At 40.6% G+C, this 16,971-nt stretch overlaps 1 protein-coding gene and 1 long non-coding RNA gene across 7 annotated transcripts in view; one reads left to right on the forward strand and one right to left on the reverse strand.

Annotated features, from left to right (window-relative positions):
- LOC105685017 (hemicentin-1) overlaps positions 1–6,088 on the forward strand; it is a 131,590-nt gene extending 125,502 nt beyond the window's left edge. Inside the window, exons 19-22 of one of the 6 annotated variants that reach the window (XR_007278912.1) lie at positions 402–1,003; positions 1,082–1,249; positions 2,940–2,999; positions 4,319–4,377. Coding sequence is in view for 4 of the 6 variants with exons in the window: in XM_048656857.1 (XP_048512814.1) it covers positions 402–1,003; positions 2,940–2,999; positions 4,319–4,361 (705 nt within the window). In the remaining 2 variants the exon portion in view is untranslated. Of the gene's footprint in view, positions 1–401; positions 1,004–1,081; positions 1,250–2,939; positions 3,000–4,318 lie in introns of all 6 variants that reach the window. The other 5 variants (XR_007278913.1, XM_048656857.1, XM_048656858.1 and 2 more) reach the window with 5 other exon arrangements.
- LOC125501367 overlaps positions 1–16,971 on the reverse strand; it is a 40,016-nt gene that overhangs the window by 9,854 nt on the left and 13,191 nt on the right. The window lies entirely within an intron of this gene.

Consider the following 16,971-nt stretch of genomic DNA (forward strand, 5'->3'; position numbering starts at 1 on the left):
AATTGGATATCGTATGTTTTCCTTGTCAAGCTGGACTCGGGCATCTATATCGCCACAGCCCTCGTGCATGTCACCCATGCGGCAAGTAAGTTTTGGCTTAAGGGACACAGACACCTGACTAATGCAACCCGATAACCGTACACAACAAACCCTCGAGTTCGAGAGACGGACAATTTCGAATAAGAATCGGTCGGGGGCCGGGTCCCGCGATTCGAGAGTCATTGGCATTTCCCTTCGAACTTGTCGGTGACACAATTTTCCACCCTATGACGCAACCATTCTTCATACCTACCGGCACTCGTGTATATTTTCTGTCAACTAACCCCCCCCCCCCAGTAACCCCGAATAAGTACTAACAATAACCGGAAATCGCTCGAGGAACTAACCGTGCCCTGTTACAGACCGCCAACCTTTACAACTACCAAGAACATTACCAGCAACACCAGCAAGAGCTGCAGCAGTACGGCTACCCTATGGCCAGCGGCAGCTCGAACCAACTAACCCTTCCACTAACGCGTAGCCTTCATCCCTCTTCGGGAGTGGGTCCCAATCCCATGCAGACAACAACGATAACGTCAAACTGTTCGTCGAATAACGCAGTACAACTGAATCACCGTCACTCGTTGCCGCGCGCCCTCGTACACGGTGACATGGAGATGGACTTGGTCCACGACAACCAGCCGAGACAGCAGCAGCAAAGCGGCGGTCGCAGGAACGAGCGTCGGAAATACCGGAAACACGGCAACGAGAGGAAACCGAAGAAACAGCAGCAACACCGTCAGGATCTCCGGCGGACCGAACCTCCCTACACCTTCTCGAGGGAGACCAGCTTCAATCAGAATCATCAGGAACTCCGAGGAGTCGGCGGCGGTATCAGGGAGAACACCTACAAGATATCCTACCCGCACTACTACGAGGACTCCATCACCGAGTGCCCGCTCGGCTATCCGTCCTACGAAGGGGTCCCGGGGGAGCAGCAGAGGGAACGGGAAGTCGTTGATAGGTACTCAAATAGTAACAGTAGTCTTCGGTACGCTGATCTTCCTCACCACGCCTCTAATGCCCTTGGTCGGGGTCGTAGCAAGAACAATAAGGCAAATAACAAGGCTAACAAATCGAAGAGGCACATCGGCTCGTCAAGGGATCTGCAAAATCGGTCGCCTCCCGCGCCGCCGGCTACCCTTACCCCGAACCACCAGTACCCGGAATTGCAATTCCGAGACGTCGGTCAGGAGATCGACGTCTGAAGGTAGGTCAAGGTTTCGCGCACAACCTCTTCGTATTGTCATCGAGTTTTCCACCTGACTCCGCACACTCCCGACATCTGAATACGATTCTTCAGCCCTGCACTTCTCTTCTCTTTATCTTTATCTCGCCACCCTTCCGTACGGTAGTGTCGCGCACGAAACTAAGCTCCGAAGGGTCACCGGCCATTGACTCGATTCCGACACCCAGCTCGCCGGAAAGCACATTTGGACACGCTGCGTGATGATACCGATGACCTAGAAAATAAACTCGCTTCGCGATGAGCCGATGTGCACCGACGTCCCTCCTAACTTCGACGTACGGAGTGGCGGTTAAACCGTAAGTGTCTTCCGTAGCCGCAGTGCCATCGATGACTGCCGCCGATGTGCTATGAGGGGAAACTCTTGCACACGTTTAATCGAATCACATCGGAGGTACTTTTCTTCTGGAGCGAAGATTTCTTTTTTGCCAGACTTTCTTTTCAGTATCTCCGTATTCTCGTTTCGACGCTTGTCTTATTGTTGTATACGAATTTACCCTGTTTTCTGCATGAGTTTCGTGTTGCTTTTTCGAGTTTCTTTTCATTTGTAAATCAGGTAGAGGTGTCCATGTGACGATATCTTTTCGAATCGCTTGATTATTTCTTCGACTGTATTTCTTCATTCGGTAGACTGCACGGGTGAGAATAATTGGTTTTTCTCATCTTCTAATTTTTCACCCAAAATTATCTCCACCCGTACACGCAACCTCTTCCCTCAGGAGTCAGGAAAGTTAACCTTGCAAATATCTGTATAGACGTGTGTTGATTCGAACGACCCTTGACCTCTTCAACGACCAATGATCCTCCCTACTTTTTTCGACAACATACCTCGTCCGAGTCAACAATCTTACCACCTTTTCTATTATAACTTTGGGATACATCTTTCTCAGCTCTCAGCCTTTTTCCTTCCTTCCTTTCTTCCTTCCTTCCTTCCTTCCTTCCTTCCTTCCTTCCGGTATTCACTCGTTCTCGTCCATACATCGGGTGGTGGGCGTCAGCCACGTAGAACGGAGGTCCTCGCCCCCGACTCAGCCCTCATCCGTGTTCAGTTTTCGGTTCACTTTTCTCATCCCTATTACCCCCCCCCCCCCTTGTACGTATATCACCTAACCCTCCGTTGAAGTCTAACACACACGTCCCCGCATCCCGAAAAGCACTCTTAGCAGGCGTAGCGTGCGTAAACACGACACCAAGAGGAGAGTTATGCTCAAAAGCCCCGATACAAAGCCGCCGTCATTGTGCGGTACAATGGCCAGCGATCTGGCCGTTCGCCCTCCGCGTAATATATACAGATGTGTGTATATATAATCTATACGTACATACGTATATGTATGTATTATAGGTATGCTCTATGTGTCTATGTTATACGATACATTTATACTATGCGATCGGTATTAATCTCGTATGGTATACGGGCCCCCTTCTATGTCACGTATGTATACGTTAAATAATATATGATATGATTATATATTATGTAGGTACATTCACATATGTATACATACATATATATATATATAGACATGAATTGTACGATATTATTTTTTTTTATATATGTATATACATATATGTATACGAATACCTTATAAAACCCACATAAACGTAATAACGTCCATGGGCACAACAATGACCATTGTGTTTAACTGTTTGTTCGTAGGAGGGTCCGCAGGCAAAGAGCGATACCTACATTTACTAGAAGAAATTCTTCGATCATTAGGTAAATCGTATCAGCATGTAATTCAGTTTATATGAATATTCGAAACGAAAAAACGATCAGAACAGAGAGAAAAAAAAAAAAAATCATTTATAATTACGTAACATCGCATCATCGCGCTGTACATGCCGTTCTACCGTTCATTCATCTTTCGTATTTGCTTTAATTTTGCCACGTTTCGATCATCACATTTTCTCGTTATATTTATATAAACAATTATATCTGGAACGCCCGTGGAAGTGGTTCTTCATAATTAGTTGAACACCTACCTATATACATATGTACATCGTGTGCGTGTATTCGCGAGGCTTTTGAGCTAACTGCTGCACGTTTTCAACATAATTAGCGATATACCTTGAACAGATATTTCGTTTTTTAATTGTTATCAGCATTACTATTATTTTTATCGTTAGCATCATTCACTAATTACTGTGTTCACCCTCTTCGTCGTCGTGTATTACCGACACCTATGTATCTACCTGAAACGATATCCCTTTGTTTGCATTGAATCATATCCACATTGCCCACGCATTCCACGTGTACGAAATTAGGGAAAACTCTGGTATTTGATCGGAAATGATAGATTTCGACCCTTGTCGAGCTGAGAAAAAAAAAAAAATTCTTCATCCCCTAGCTTCAGTTTCTTTCGCGAAAATTCAAGATTACGATCACGAATGATCCAGATGTTCACGTCCATGCACGCGATACCGAATGATTGATTGAACGCGTTTTTGATTTTCAATAAATTTTTCGAAATACATATCGCAATTGAAAATTCAATTATTGAATTTTTTACCAGACGACTAGATGACTAGATAAAAGAGCAAGGGAAAAGCGAGTGTCTGCACTGTGTGTGTTTGCGTGTGAAAAAAAATTTCTCCCCTTCAGCTTATTTAATTCCGCACGAAAGAAGATTTTTTTTTTTTTCTCTTCTGCAAGCAACTCACATCATATATCGGCTATCAAATATTTACCTCATTTACATGATTTATGCTACTAATACTTTCGGCGTGCTTCGTACCCTACATCGTTCGTACAGGTAGACATTTAATCATCGATTATTTTTCTCACGTTAACCCCACATTTCATACATCGCGATCGACGCGTTCATTAACAAACAGAAGAATGAAAAAAGTAGATCAATGTATGAATGAAATCAGATAGAGTTTTATGTGCTCGTTTTCCATATCTTCGGATACAAAGAACAAAAAGAATCACGTGATATGGGAATGAAAAAAAATCAAACGATGAAGTTTATCGTGAAAAATGTATTTATACATTTTGTTTATTTCTTTTTTTTTTTTTTTTTTCAAATTATGTAGCCCTACAGACCGGAATTCTCGGACTTGGACTACGCCGACGTAGACTACCGTTCCTATGGGCCGATAAACTACAAAGCTGCCAGCATCGCTCTCTTGCAAAACCGAAATCAACCGGCCAATTCCGTAAACCAGATCGGAAATCCCCAGCTAATGCAACGTCCTTCGATGTACGGACCTCTTCACGAGGACAACGAAGAGCTCTTGTAAAATTTCGGGTATGAAAAACTTCGTGAAAATTTCTATCCAAGTTCATGGAACCGCGGAGGAATACACGTGACACAGGCTGACGGAAAGGCTGAATTAAAATTCGGTAATATAAGATGCTTATTGTAAATAAAATTTTCAAAAAATCGAAGAAACAAAGAGAAAAAAAAAAAGGAAAAGAATGAACAATCTATCACGTCTGCACCATAATGGGATCAACTAATAAAAGTACCTATACTAAATGCCAATGTGGGGGGGGGGGGGGGGGGGGGAATGATGATTTTCAGTTGAAAATTAAAAATATCGGCGTAATAATATTTTCATTGTGGGAAAAAAAAATTCGAACAAAATAATGTAAAACAACAAAATAATCAATTGGTAAACAACTGAACGCGTCCTTCGTTTTTCACGTTAAAAAAACAACAAGAAAAAACAAAATTCGAAATCAAGTGACGAAAAACAAATTGAAAAATGAAGAGAATAATCGCGCAATTCTGCTGCAACTGTTGCTCTGGTGAATTAGTAAAAGTATATCGTTAAAAGTCATTATCTATATAATTATACGCGTGCATTTATATATATTATATATGAATGTATATCATCAATTTACATGTGTACTATGCACGTATGAAATAAATAAATGAATATATATATTTAGAAATTTGCTGTACAGAATATTCGTGATATTTTACCGACGTGGATATTATTATTCTATATTATACCATACACGCATACGCAGTTATATAATAATATACTACAATATACATGTATAAATATACGAGTATCGAGATATGGGAGGAAAACTGAGCATTCGAAGTACAGATCTACGAGGTACCCCCATTTATGCAAAAGCAAAACCGAAACCAAAATTGTGCAAAACGCAATTGAACAATTAACAAAAATTGATAAACAAAACAATAAAATAAATTAACTCACGAAACAGAAAAGCGCGACTAATAGCATCAAAATCCATTTATCTATTGTTTGTATAATATAATGCTATGAAATGAGGTTCGAAAAAAAAGCGATCATCTACACATCATTTTTCACTTAACAATCCCTCATTTTAAATGACAACAATTTTTCAAATGAAATCGCTGCAGCTATAAGTATACTATCGGGAGTACCGTACCACCGCAGCGATATATATATATATATGTATGTATTTTTTGTTCACGCAGCAGTCTCGACATTTTCAAAATAAAAAAAAGGAATGAGAATAAAAAAATGCGATTCTTCATCATCAATCGACCTGTTAGCTCGATTATTTTCTTGTTATAATTTTGATTTTTATAAACAATTGTTTCAATTCCGATGAACATGTAAATTCGTTCGTTATTGTAATTTTCCGTCCATTGAGCGCGATGGCGTAATAGAAAAAAAAAAAAAAAAAAACTGATATCGGGAGTTACCGTCAACTCGATTAGATTATTTATCGATATTTCATTCTAATTATCACAAGAAAAAAGATGAATAAAATTAAAAATATTATTTTTAAGTTAGCATCTAACGTGATCGGATAATGTCGACGACCCCTGTACCAGCGGACGTTCCGGTGACGAAAAAGGAAAGAAATTTAGCGCTTCGTTTTCATATACTGTATATACCTTCACCTATAACTATCCGCCGGTTGTAAACAGGGTAAAAAAAATTAATAATTGTTGTTAAATTAAATAATTTATCGTGTTGCTGTGAAATTTTCAGACTCAGGGGTTAGTCTATCGAGGGTTATATGGTATATTGAAACGTACGTACATATGTATAAATTTTTAATATACATAAAAGCAGAAGGGAGGAAAAATCGCGTTGGTATAGCGAAAATATTAATCAATTCATGAGTCGATCGAACGAATCAAAAATATGACTGTAAAAAAAACTAATGAAGATTTTTTTTTTTTAATTCACCCGCATAGTTTTAATCATTATCTATAATAACTATGCCTCCGGCTCAAGTTTCTATTAATTTCTTTCATTTAAATTGCAACCTACATACATATTCCCCACAGACCGTGTTTTTGAATATAAAAAAAATAAGTAATAATAATATTAAAAATAATAATAATACTAATAATGATATTAATAACAGTAATAATAATAATAATAATAATAATAATAATAATAATAATAATAATAATAATCATGATGATGATCATGATGACGATGATGATAATAACAACTGTATAAATCATACAAATAATCGTCATAATGATATTAATAATAGTAATAATAATCGTCATCATAATAATAATCACAATAATAACGGTAATACTAATAATAATAATGAATAATAATAATAATTGTCATATCAGATGATACAACAAAACGAACAAGCTTTAATACACGAAATGCTCATGATAATTCAATTACATACTCATCATATATAGTGTGAAATATAAAATAACTTCTTTTACGATTATACATTATATATACGTGTGTAATAACAATAATGATAATGATAATGATAACGATAAAATTATAAGTCGAATGAGTTTTCAAGTGTACATACACGTTATACGCAACGGGTTTTAGCAGATTTGTTGATTTGTATTTTCATGTTTTTTTTATTTCGTTTTTATTTTGTTGTTAAAACAATTTAACGAATCGCGACGAAATCGTTTGTAACCTAATTGGATGCTTTATACCATATGCGTTTGTGATACAATGGTTGAATATCGTATCTTCGCACCGCATATTCGCGTAAACCGTGCTTTATATTATCTCTAATTCAACAAATTTTCATCGGGTGAACATTTTATTTTCGTTTTTTTTTTTCTATGTTTTTTGCAGTTGCCTTTTACGTTCTATGATATTTTCCGTTCGATACGTATAACGTACATATATATCCTACGGACGTACATACGTATGTATGTATTATGAAAAAATATACGAACGAACCCCACCCACGTATTCGTATGAAGCGAAGCGACGTACTTTTCTCGAGTGCCCATTCACACGTTATTTATACTTATGGATACGTTAAGTTGACAAAAAAAAACCCCTTACCCGCGATACGTATTTGTAAAAGTATCGTACGCCTAATGGTAGAAGAGCTGAGAAGAGGTAATGAAAAAGAAAAAAAAAAATCATCTGAATAAATAAAGTGAGGGACTGTATGTATATTTGATACGTAAATTATTGTAAATGTACATGTACGTGCGCTTATGCCAAAAACACTGATAATGAGAAAAAAAAAAATAATTTGTTAATAATTTTATCACCATTATTAAGTGTCGTCAATTTGTCACGGATAATTTTTTTTTTCATTCGTTCCTCTCATACATTATCATAAAATGATCGCTCGTGTGAAGTTGATTTTCTTCTCTTCTTTTTCTTTGTATTATAAGTACCTTCTTCTGGCCGATTTCTTATTAGGATTCATTATCACCACGGAATGATTGAAAAAAAATAAATAAATAAAAAATCCACGTCGTGTTACATGGTAAATGATATCTCAAAAATATAATTACGGATAGAAAGTAGTTCGAGAAAAGAAGAGAAAAAAAGGAAATTGAAAATTGAAAAAAAAAAGAAAAAAGGTAACCAGTTTTATCGGAATAAGGGATACCTATGTACTACGTGAATCTCGATTAAATATAAATCGTAATGATATTAAGAGAGAAAAAAAAACTGCGGCGCTATATGAATTGGAATGTGACATCAATAGAAGAAGAAGAGAAAACAAAAAAAAAAAATTATAAATATTTTAGTCCAACAATCCCGATTGTTATCCTTATTATCAAGGAGTGTAGTTGTTGTGTATAGGTTTATTGATACTTACTTCCGAACTTGTCATATGGAAATTGTTTTTGTTGCATCGATCCAGATGACGTACTATACGTACATCTATGATAATCATAAGAAAACGACGGCATAAGAAAAAAAGAAAAGATAAGATAAAATGAAGTACTAATAATTTATCCTCAAATTAATTATAATGTAACCGATATTATGTAATAATACGTCGCGTTAATGATCATTACAATTATATTATATTTGTATAAAATCGTTCATCATATCTATAATATATATAAATATTAATTTTTACCTGTTATAAAAAAAAAAAATATCAATCTATCGTCTTTTCTTTACTAACTCCATCATCACACCGTTACTATATGGAACTTTATTTCATCGTATTTTGACGATTTTCATTTTCCGTTCATACCCCGCCGGACTCGCGGTTCGTGCGTGTATCGAAAGTCGACGAAATCAGAGGTAAGACAATTTGTAAAAAATCAAAAAACGGTGGAAAAATATCAAGATTCGTCGAGTTCTGAAATTTATCGCTACCGGGGATACGGGCCTCCCAAGAAGACAACTGCACTCATTCCAGCGTATCCATGGCTGCTGTCGAAGGCCGATCGTCGCCTTGAGCATCGAATCGATCGTCGGACGTATATCTTTGTCCGTTGGTGATCCGTTAAAGTCCGTCCCCCAATAACCCCATGCGTTATTTGGTGCGTAAACTCGAACAGATAGCGGGCAACGATGCGTGCTAGCCCTCGTCTTTACCTATATGTCTTGCCTACGTCTAGCCCACGTCTTGCCCCCGTCATTACTTTTTCCTTGTCCTCTTTTTATTCCCTTTCGTTCGATTTTTTTTTTTTGTTTTTCTCTCAGTTTCCTACCTCTTTTCCGAAGGACTAGTTCAATTTTCTTCTACATCGCACAGGTACGAACGTACACGGTACGGTAGGTATGCATATAATATGGAATTTCAACCACAAACAGCGGGTCTCTATGATTTAACAATTTTAATAATGATAAAATAAAAGTGAAAAATAAAACGGAGATAATTTTATGGAGGTATCCACCCTCCATCGCTTTCGCAGGATGGATATAAATTTTTCCGTTTTCTTTCTTCCTCAATAAAAATTCTTTCTCATTTCGTTATCGTCCTGCTCACGATAGGAGCAACGGTCACGCGCCATCGATTGTGTTATCGATTCATCAGATTTTGTCAGATTGGAAGGAGCTTTTTTTCGTTAGTTTTTCCGAAGATCGGAATCACGATTTATGCCTATTTAACGTAATATAAGGAAATGCACTTTCCGCAGAAGAAATAATGAATAAATGATAGTAATGATAATAATAAAACGGTATCGAGAGTCACAGGGTGAATCACAAGAGGCGTGCGAATAGGCGGAGACTGAACGTCGTGCCTGTATCGAATATGATAGTACGAAGCGAATGAATAATGACTTCAATCGAAAGATCGCAATGACATTCACTCAATCGATGATCTCAATTAATTATACGGATTTCAAAGAAATTAATTTTCCGTTCATTGAAAAAGGGCATTCACTCATACCGTACGCAGTAAGTGGACTGCGGAGCTTCGTGGGCAAATGAAGAGGGCAACGTACATACGCGTCGAGGGTGTAGTAAATTTTTCTATTTTTTTTTTTTTTTTGGATTTTTTCGTTCAATTTTCATTTCTGGAATGCTTTTTTTTTGTTCTACTTTCTTTTTTCAAAACCCCGTTATTGCGGAGGCGTCCTTGACTCTCGAGTGATTTTGCTCGTGTTTCCGTTGGAGCTGTTAAAAGTCATATACATATACATCTATATAGGGGGTTTGAGTGGTGCGACTGGAATAAAATGCGTAGTATTATACGGAGTACGTACGTATACATATGGCGGCTAACGTACTCGCGTGATAAAATAATATTATTTTCAAGTAGAAACAATTAATGGTAGCAAATTGGAAGAATTTCACCAACGGCAAACGCTATGCGAACTCATTAATTAAAACTACGCCGGGGTTCAATTTGCAGCACGCGCTTACGTTTTCACACCCGTATCGCATACACTCGCCTCTGGTATATATATATATACACACACACCAGAAACCGGGGTAGCCACTGAACAACCCTGCGGAGCTCTTTGCTCTCGTGGGCAGGGCGCGCGGCGCCGCGCCGTTCCGCTCCGGGTCTACCAGGCGTCGGGATTTTTAATCGCTTATGCAAATTACAAACGTATATTTAATGGACAAACTTCGAGCCACTCGTAATCATTATAACTGCATGTTAATTGTTCAACGGCAGACGTCGCCCGGTTAAGTCTCGCGCTCGCATAAATATAGCGGCACAAATATTTTTACCCTGTAACCCCCGGATCGTTCGACTCCGCGCGGCCATCAATTACGCGAATTATCGTACCTATCCACGTCAACGGGTGGATACCACCCCCTGGTTTGAAACAGATTCAACGAGTGACAAAATATAGGCAAGTGTTAAATAAGAAGGTATATAGAAACGGGAAACGGGTACAGGGAGCCTCTGATCTCGTGAGCTCGCGAAGAGGCTCGAGATTTATTTGGGGCATTCTAATACAGAAGTGTTAATCCACGATAAAAGCTCCTCTGATGCCGACGATCAATTCCCATCCCAAAGCGAAGCGGAGGGAGGGGTCAGGAATAACGGCAAAAAAGGGAGACGCGTGCTCGAGTACACGGTTAGGCGGTGTGGGATTGGTCCGCCGGTGCAAACCAGCGAACCGGGGGACCAGAAAATCTGGATCCAGGGGTCGGCGGGGAACCGCTGAAACTCCACCCCCTGCCCCGTCGAACCCCCAAAACTTTTCCTTTCAGGTCTCACTTAACTCCGCATCCCCCCCTTCTGACGCTCCGACGCCACGAGTTTCGCCCTCGACGCGCGCGATCTCCGTCTACGCCGTACATACCTATACACCCGGCGACGGGTCGTTCACGTTTTAGCGAGGGACCAATTTATTTCAAGGCATACAGAGAGAAAGAGCATCGCCCTTCGGCGCCGCCCGTTTCGAGCCATTCGTTGCGCTATTGAAATTTGATTATACCCGTTTGCCAATTCGTGAACTGTGAATCGAGTTCACCGTGATTCGCGGGCCAAAGGCAAACCACGATTTGCAAATATATCGCTATACATGCGCCGACTGAGCTTCCTATCAGGCGGACTAACGAAGCGTCTGCCTACCGAACCCCGTCCGCACCCCGATATCACGATCCAACTCCGCTATCCGCCACATACCGAATCCACCGTTTCGAAACACCCCGACGAACGCCCGGCCCACCGCCGTAGGTACGTCGAGCGGACGACGTACGATAAATTTTCGTGTTTCGCGAATCTCCTTGGCCTTTTTTGAACGGATCTTCGAAACCGATCGATCGAAATTCATTCCTCCGCTACGTCGGACTACGTCGATCGGCGTCGAGTAAAAATTACGTCAAACTATGCGCTGTAGTTACGATCATTTTTCTCCACCGAGATGATTCGCGGCAACACGTGTGATTTTATGCGGAGGAAACACAACACGTACCGCAACGGAATAATACCGGGAGAGGAATCGCCGGTACCGGAAGTGCAGATGCAGCGACCGCGATATACGCGGTGGAACGACATAGTTCGTCGTTAGCGAAAACCTTTGTTTTTTTTTTTGTTCCAAGTGGTTGCAGCGTGGATGGGTTTTCATGTATATACAGGTATACGCCCCCGTAGGCATTCTGAGGACTTTATTCGATCCGGGATCAGCATGGTAAGTTACGAGCTCTGCCAAGTCCCGGAAAATATGTCGTTCGTTTATTTTTCTCCTAAATTTATATCGACCCCATCAGAGTGGAGGCGAGCTCTCTCATCTCTCCCCGGTAGAAAATTTACCGATGAATTTATCTTTCCGTTCGAAGATTTAAAACCGTAGTTAAATACGTCATTTTGTTTGGCTAATAATAAAAAGTAAATCCTCGTGATTTATTTCGAACCGGAATACGCTGCAGGCTAATAAACTTTGCAAAAGCGGACTGAAAAAAGAAAAAAAAAAAAAAAAACGAAAGACGAAAGACGAACGAAAACCAAGAAAGGAGAAAAACGAAAAAAAAAAAGAAATCGGGAAAAAAAAGTTAGTCCCCGCCGCGTCTCCCTCGGAAAGAGACCGTTACTTTTATAGTCGTAACGCGCTTTTGCCCCGAGATTTAAGGATCAGCTAACGTCCTCCGAAGGTTCAGTTCTCGAATTTAACTTTCGAGGTGGGAGGTAAAGTAGTTAGCGGTTTTCCACACGCCTTAACTCCCCGCCATTCCCGAAACGCATCTTCCTTTCATCTCACGCTTTTCCTACGCTTATTTTACCCCACTCGGTTGATAATGCTCGTTCAGATTTCATGCCCCTATGTAAATAGGCCGAATTGAATCCCTCGTGTCCTCGTAGTTTGAAGTATAAAGGGAATGAGAATCTTGTGGGAAAAAAAAAAAAATGCACTACGCCGCCGCGATTTCATCGCCATGAGAAATCGGCATAAGAGATTGATTCTATCGCAACCCCCGACATGCACCACGAGAGACGAAATCTCGACTGCCGGCGGTAAAAACACCGAGAGAACGTCCGACGTGGCCCACCACCATTTGTCAGGGGCTTCTATTTTCCCCGGACTAAATGAGGAGGGCTAAAAGCCGAGCGAATCTATTCATCTAGTTTTTCGAGAATTACTCATACCGCGATACAAAAAGAGAAGGGAAGAAAAATAATTTATAGATACGCCGCGATGAAACGGGGGCGAGTGGAGATTCTCGGTGTCGGTGCCACGACCTGATCGGGTCGTAAAGCTGGTAATTAGATAAAAGGGGAAAACGTAATAAACGCTATCCATTATGTATTATAATTTCAGCCTCGGGGAGGCCGCAGCAGCTACGTCGAAACGGGGATGAATAGAAGTTGTGTGTGACTGCGTAGCCACGGTGGGAAAACTTTGCGCGCGTATACGTATATACTTTCCCCGAGCAGTTTGGAAACTCGGTGAAAATTTCGAGTAAGTATCACGATCGCGGCGTCGCGTCGAACCCTCCGCGTTACCGTGTTGTCGTACGGTTGAATTTTGAATCCCCGAAATTTCAACCACTCAGGAGTATAAAATACAATATTGGGGTTGCCGCCGCCGCCGCCGCCGCAAACGAGAGCATTCAAAACAATCTTCGTAATTATTCAGGTAATTCATTTTCTATGAGAACGAACGCCGCCGGAATAACTCGCCGTTATTTCGCACGTACCTACCTACCGCGAATTCGCCACCGCGTATGGGAGAAAAATAATTTAATTTCGAAAACGAGAGAAGAGGAAAAAAAAATTCGCCCAACTCCGTGGAATTAAGTTTGCTCGAAATGCGTGAATTAATTCGCGGGAAAACTCGCGACTCCGATGACGTTCGGAATCGATGCGCCGACGCGTTTTTGGTCGTTGATCGATTAATACCTGCTTTAAAAGGCGATCACCGAGTTGAGCTTCCAATTTTCGTTTCAATATGTCCATTTAATCCAGTTAGGAATATCCGTAGCCAGAACGGGGTCGTAGTTTAAAATGAACCTGGGGGCGATAATAAACCGAAATATTGCAACAGCACGGGCTACCAAACTGGAAATATCGATACTGCAATTCGCGCACAAAACACTGTAACCGCAAAAATTCCCCGGATTTGATGCAGCGTAATACAAATCGCGTTAATGGAACGTTCCGAAAATTTTCAACAATTTACATGCATCGCATCCTCAATGATTACAGATAATATCGTGGAAAAAAACTGACTGTAGATAAACTCAGATTATTTACAAAAACGCGATCATCAATCTCACCCGAACACCCGATGTGTGTAACGTTTCGATACCTGTTCAACGAGGACATATAACTATTTTACCGAGACTGTTTCGATGATTTTTTTTTTTTTTTTTCATCGTGCGTAGTTTCGTAACAAGAGTGATTATAAATTTCATATAAATTTCAGGTATTAAGTTGTTGTAAATTACAGGAGTGGATTCTGTTGTGTGTCTGAAAAGTTATGCGGGACGTACAGTGTACGTAGAAATTACGCAGGCTTCGCTGAACTCGGTTACATCGGAGAACCCTTCCAAATCCCGTTAGCAAAGAGCGCTGTTGAACAAACCACGTTATTATACATGCATACCTCGCATGTAGTACATCCGAAAGGCACTAAATTTGCATGAAACTGAACTGCGAGTGAGTTTTCCAAAAAATTTACACCAATTTTCGAACATCGGATCGTCGGTTTCTCGTAGCGCGGAAAATCCGGGGCGAATTCTTTCCTGGGGAATGAAAATTCCTGGGGAAAAAATCAGGGAGGAGCGAAGATGCGAGTATCGTGGGAGAGATGAATCGTCCTCGCATCGGTCAGTTCTATCGTTCGAATTTCTGAGCTATCTCATTCCGAGTGCGAGGGGGGTTAGGGACAGAGAGACGTGTGTTCTTTGAGCGTTCAGGTATTACCGACGGTCTTGGTCCAGATCCTTATCCGACTCACGCCGAACGACCTCGTTTTCCGTTGGGTTGTTTCCGATGTGAGCCGAGAGCTGAAAATCCAGGACACACACCGCTGCGGTTCTGAAAATGACCTTCTTTTTTGCCCGAGTATAGGTTGCAGCCACCGTACGTACAGCCGCTGCTTTCTTTTCTGTTTTTTTTTTTTTTTTTTCCCCTCCCTCTTCCGCCTTATTCGATTTTCGATTTGAAGGAACATCGCCCGCGGCGGTTCGGCATCTGTACTTACGCAGGGTCGCGCGGTCGTTCCTTCGTCCAGTTGCTTTACGTTCGAAGTGTTTTCTTCCCCTTCGGAGAACTAAAACCGCAATTCTTCGCGTCTTCCTGCTCGGAAAATACCGCGGACACGATCTAGATACCGCCGGTGGCAGATGATGAAAAATTTTTTTTTTACAACCCGTGACAAAAAATCTCTCCTCAAAACAAGTAAAAAATATTACCTCCGTCGTCGCCTTCGTTCTCATAACCCTCTACTTTCGTTACTTGTGATTCGGTTGGTTTTTTGTGGTTGGCGAAAAAAAAAAGAAAAAAAAAAAAAAAAAATTCAAATCTATTTACGGTTGAATTTCGAGAACGACGATCCGCCGCTTATCGGCTGACCAAGTGATTTCGAAGACACCTCTTCGGGAGTCGTACGATAAAAGTTGAGTTGAGTTACTTCAGTTTTTGTTCGAACTACAGTTTTCACTTTTGCGGACTGCCGGCCCCCCGGCTCCAGCACGCGCGGCAGCAATTAATTTTATCAACTCGGGACATTTAGAGGCGTAACACGAGCGCAGTTCGGAGTAGGCGATACTTTGCACATTGCACGTGTAAAACTTGTACGACGGAACGAACACAGGTGATACCGGGACACGGCGACGAAACGATTCCGCGCAGTAATATAGAGAGAACTTAACACTCAGCGTTAAACAAAACGACCAATGTGACCACTTCAATTGCCGCCTATCTAGACGCTTGATTTTGAGCGCGTAATTAAAGTTTCCGAATTAAACGTACCTACTGTGTACATACTATATTGTATACCGACACACCCTTTCGACCACCACCTACGTCCTCGCCGTTTCTAGCGCTTCGCTAATTAGTGCAGATATTTCGTTAATTGCGTTTGCTTTCGACGTGCCCTCTTCTCTCGCTACTGCGAAAAGCTTCGTGCGACATCGGATAATAATTATGTAAATAAATAAACAACAACGAGCAAAAAACAAATTATACGAAATAAATCGACAACAACAAAATTGTTACGAAAATAACAAACGATAATAATTTTAGTAATAATTACAACGGAGAAACACGCATACATATATGCGAGAATTGAGGCGAGACGTCGGCGAGTCCTGTTTGTTGCGTCAATTTGGTAACGAATTGCTTTTGCGTATAAAACTTTTCATAAACGCGAATAACCCCTGGGGGAAATCGCACGGATATACAGGTATGCCCGAACCGCGTCCCATCAACCCGAAGAATATTCATTAGCGTTAATTATTCATTTACCATTTTTTACGTCCTTTATAATTTTGATCCAGTTATACAACGGCGTAAGAAAGTGACAGCTGAGGATGGAGAGCAAGAGAGTGAGACAGAGAGAGAGAGAGATTAAGGAGGTACAAGTAATGAAAAAATAAGTTTTTCTTATCATTCGTGCGCGAGAGAAACTTTTCTTTTGCGCTTTCTTCGCAGTTCTAGCTTAATTTTCAAGAGCTTGGCGGGGGCGAGACGAGCGGAACGCGGAGAAGAAACTGGAAAGAAGATACGGAGGTTTTAAACAAGGACGAACCGCGGAAGAATCCTTGAAAAACGAATTTCATTCCTTGTGTATCCTTGCCTCGGAAAAATTCGATGGAGGATCGGATCAATCAAACTTCGGTGTATTTAAGGAAATCGTTCGTGGAGCGTAAAAATGAAGATTCTCAGAGAACGCGTGGCGCGAGTGAAACTTGGCAAAAAATGACGTCCCAATAGTTTATATTTTCTTTTTCTTTTTTTTCGCGTAAATATATATTGCGCCGTTGAAATATTTAAGAGCGAAAGTATATTATACTCATTACCATATTGTTGTACGGTAGTTGCTATATATACACACGTATACACAGAGCTGCAGGTATATAAGGGTTAATGCAAATTAGGAAATTAGCGCCGACCTCCAGGATTT

This window comes from Athalia rosae, chromosome 6 (genome assembly GCF_917208135.1).
Source record: "Athalia rosae chromosome 6, iyAthRosa1.1, whole genome shotgun sequence".
Taxonomy (NCBI): Eukaryota; Metazoa; Arthropoda; class Insecta; order Hymenoptera; family Athaliidae; genus Athalia; species Athalia rosae.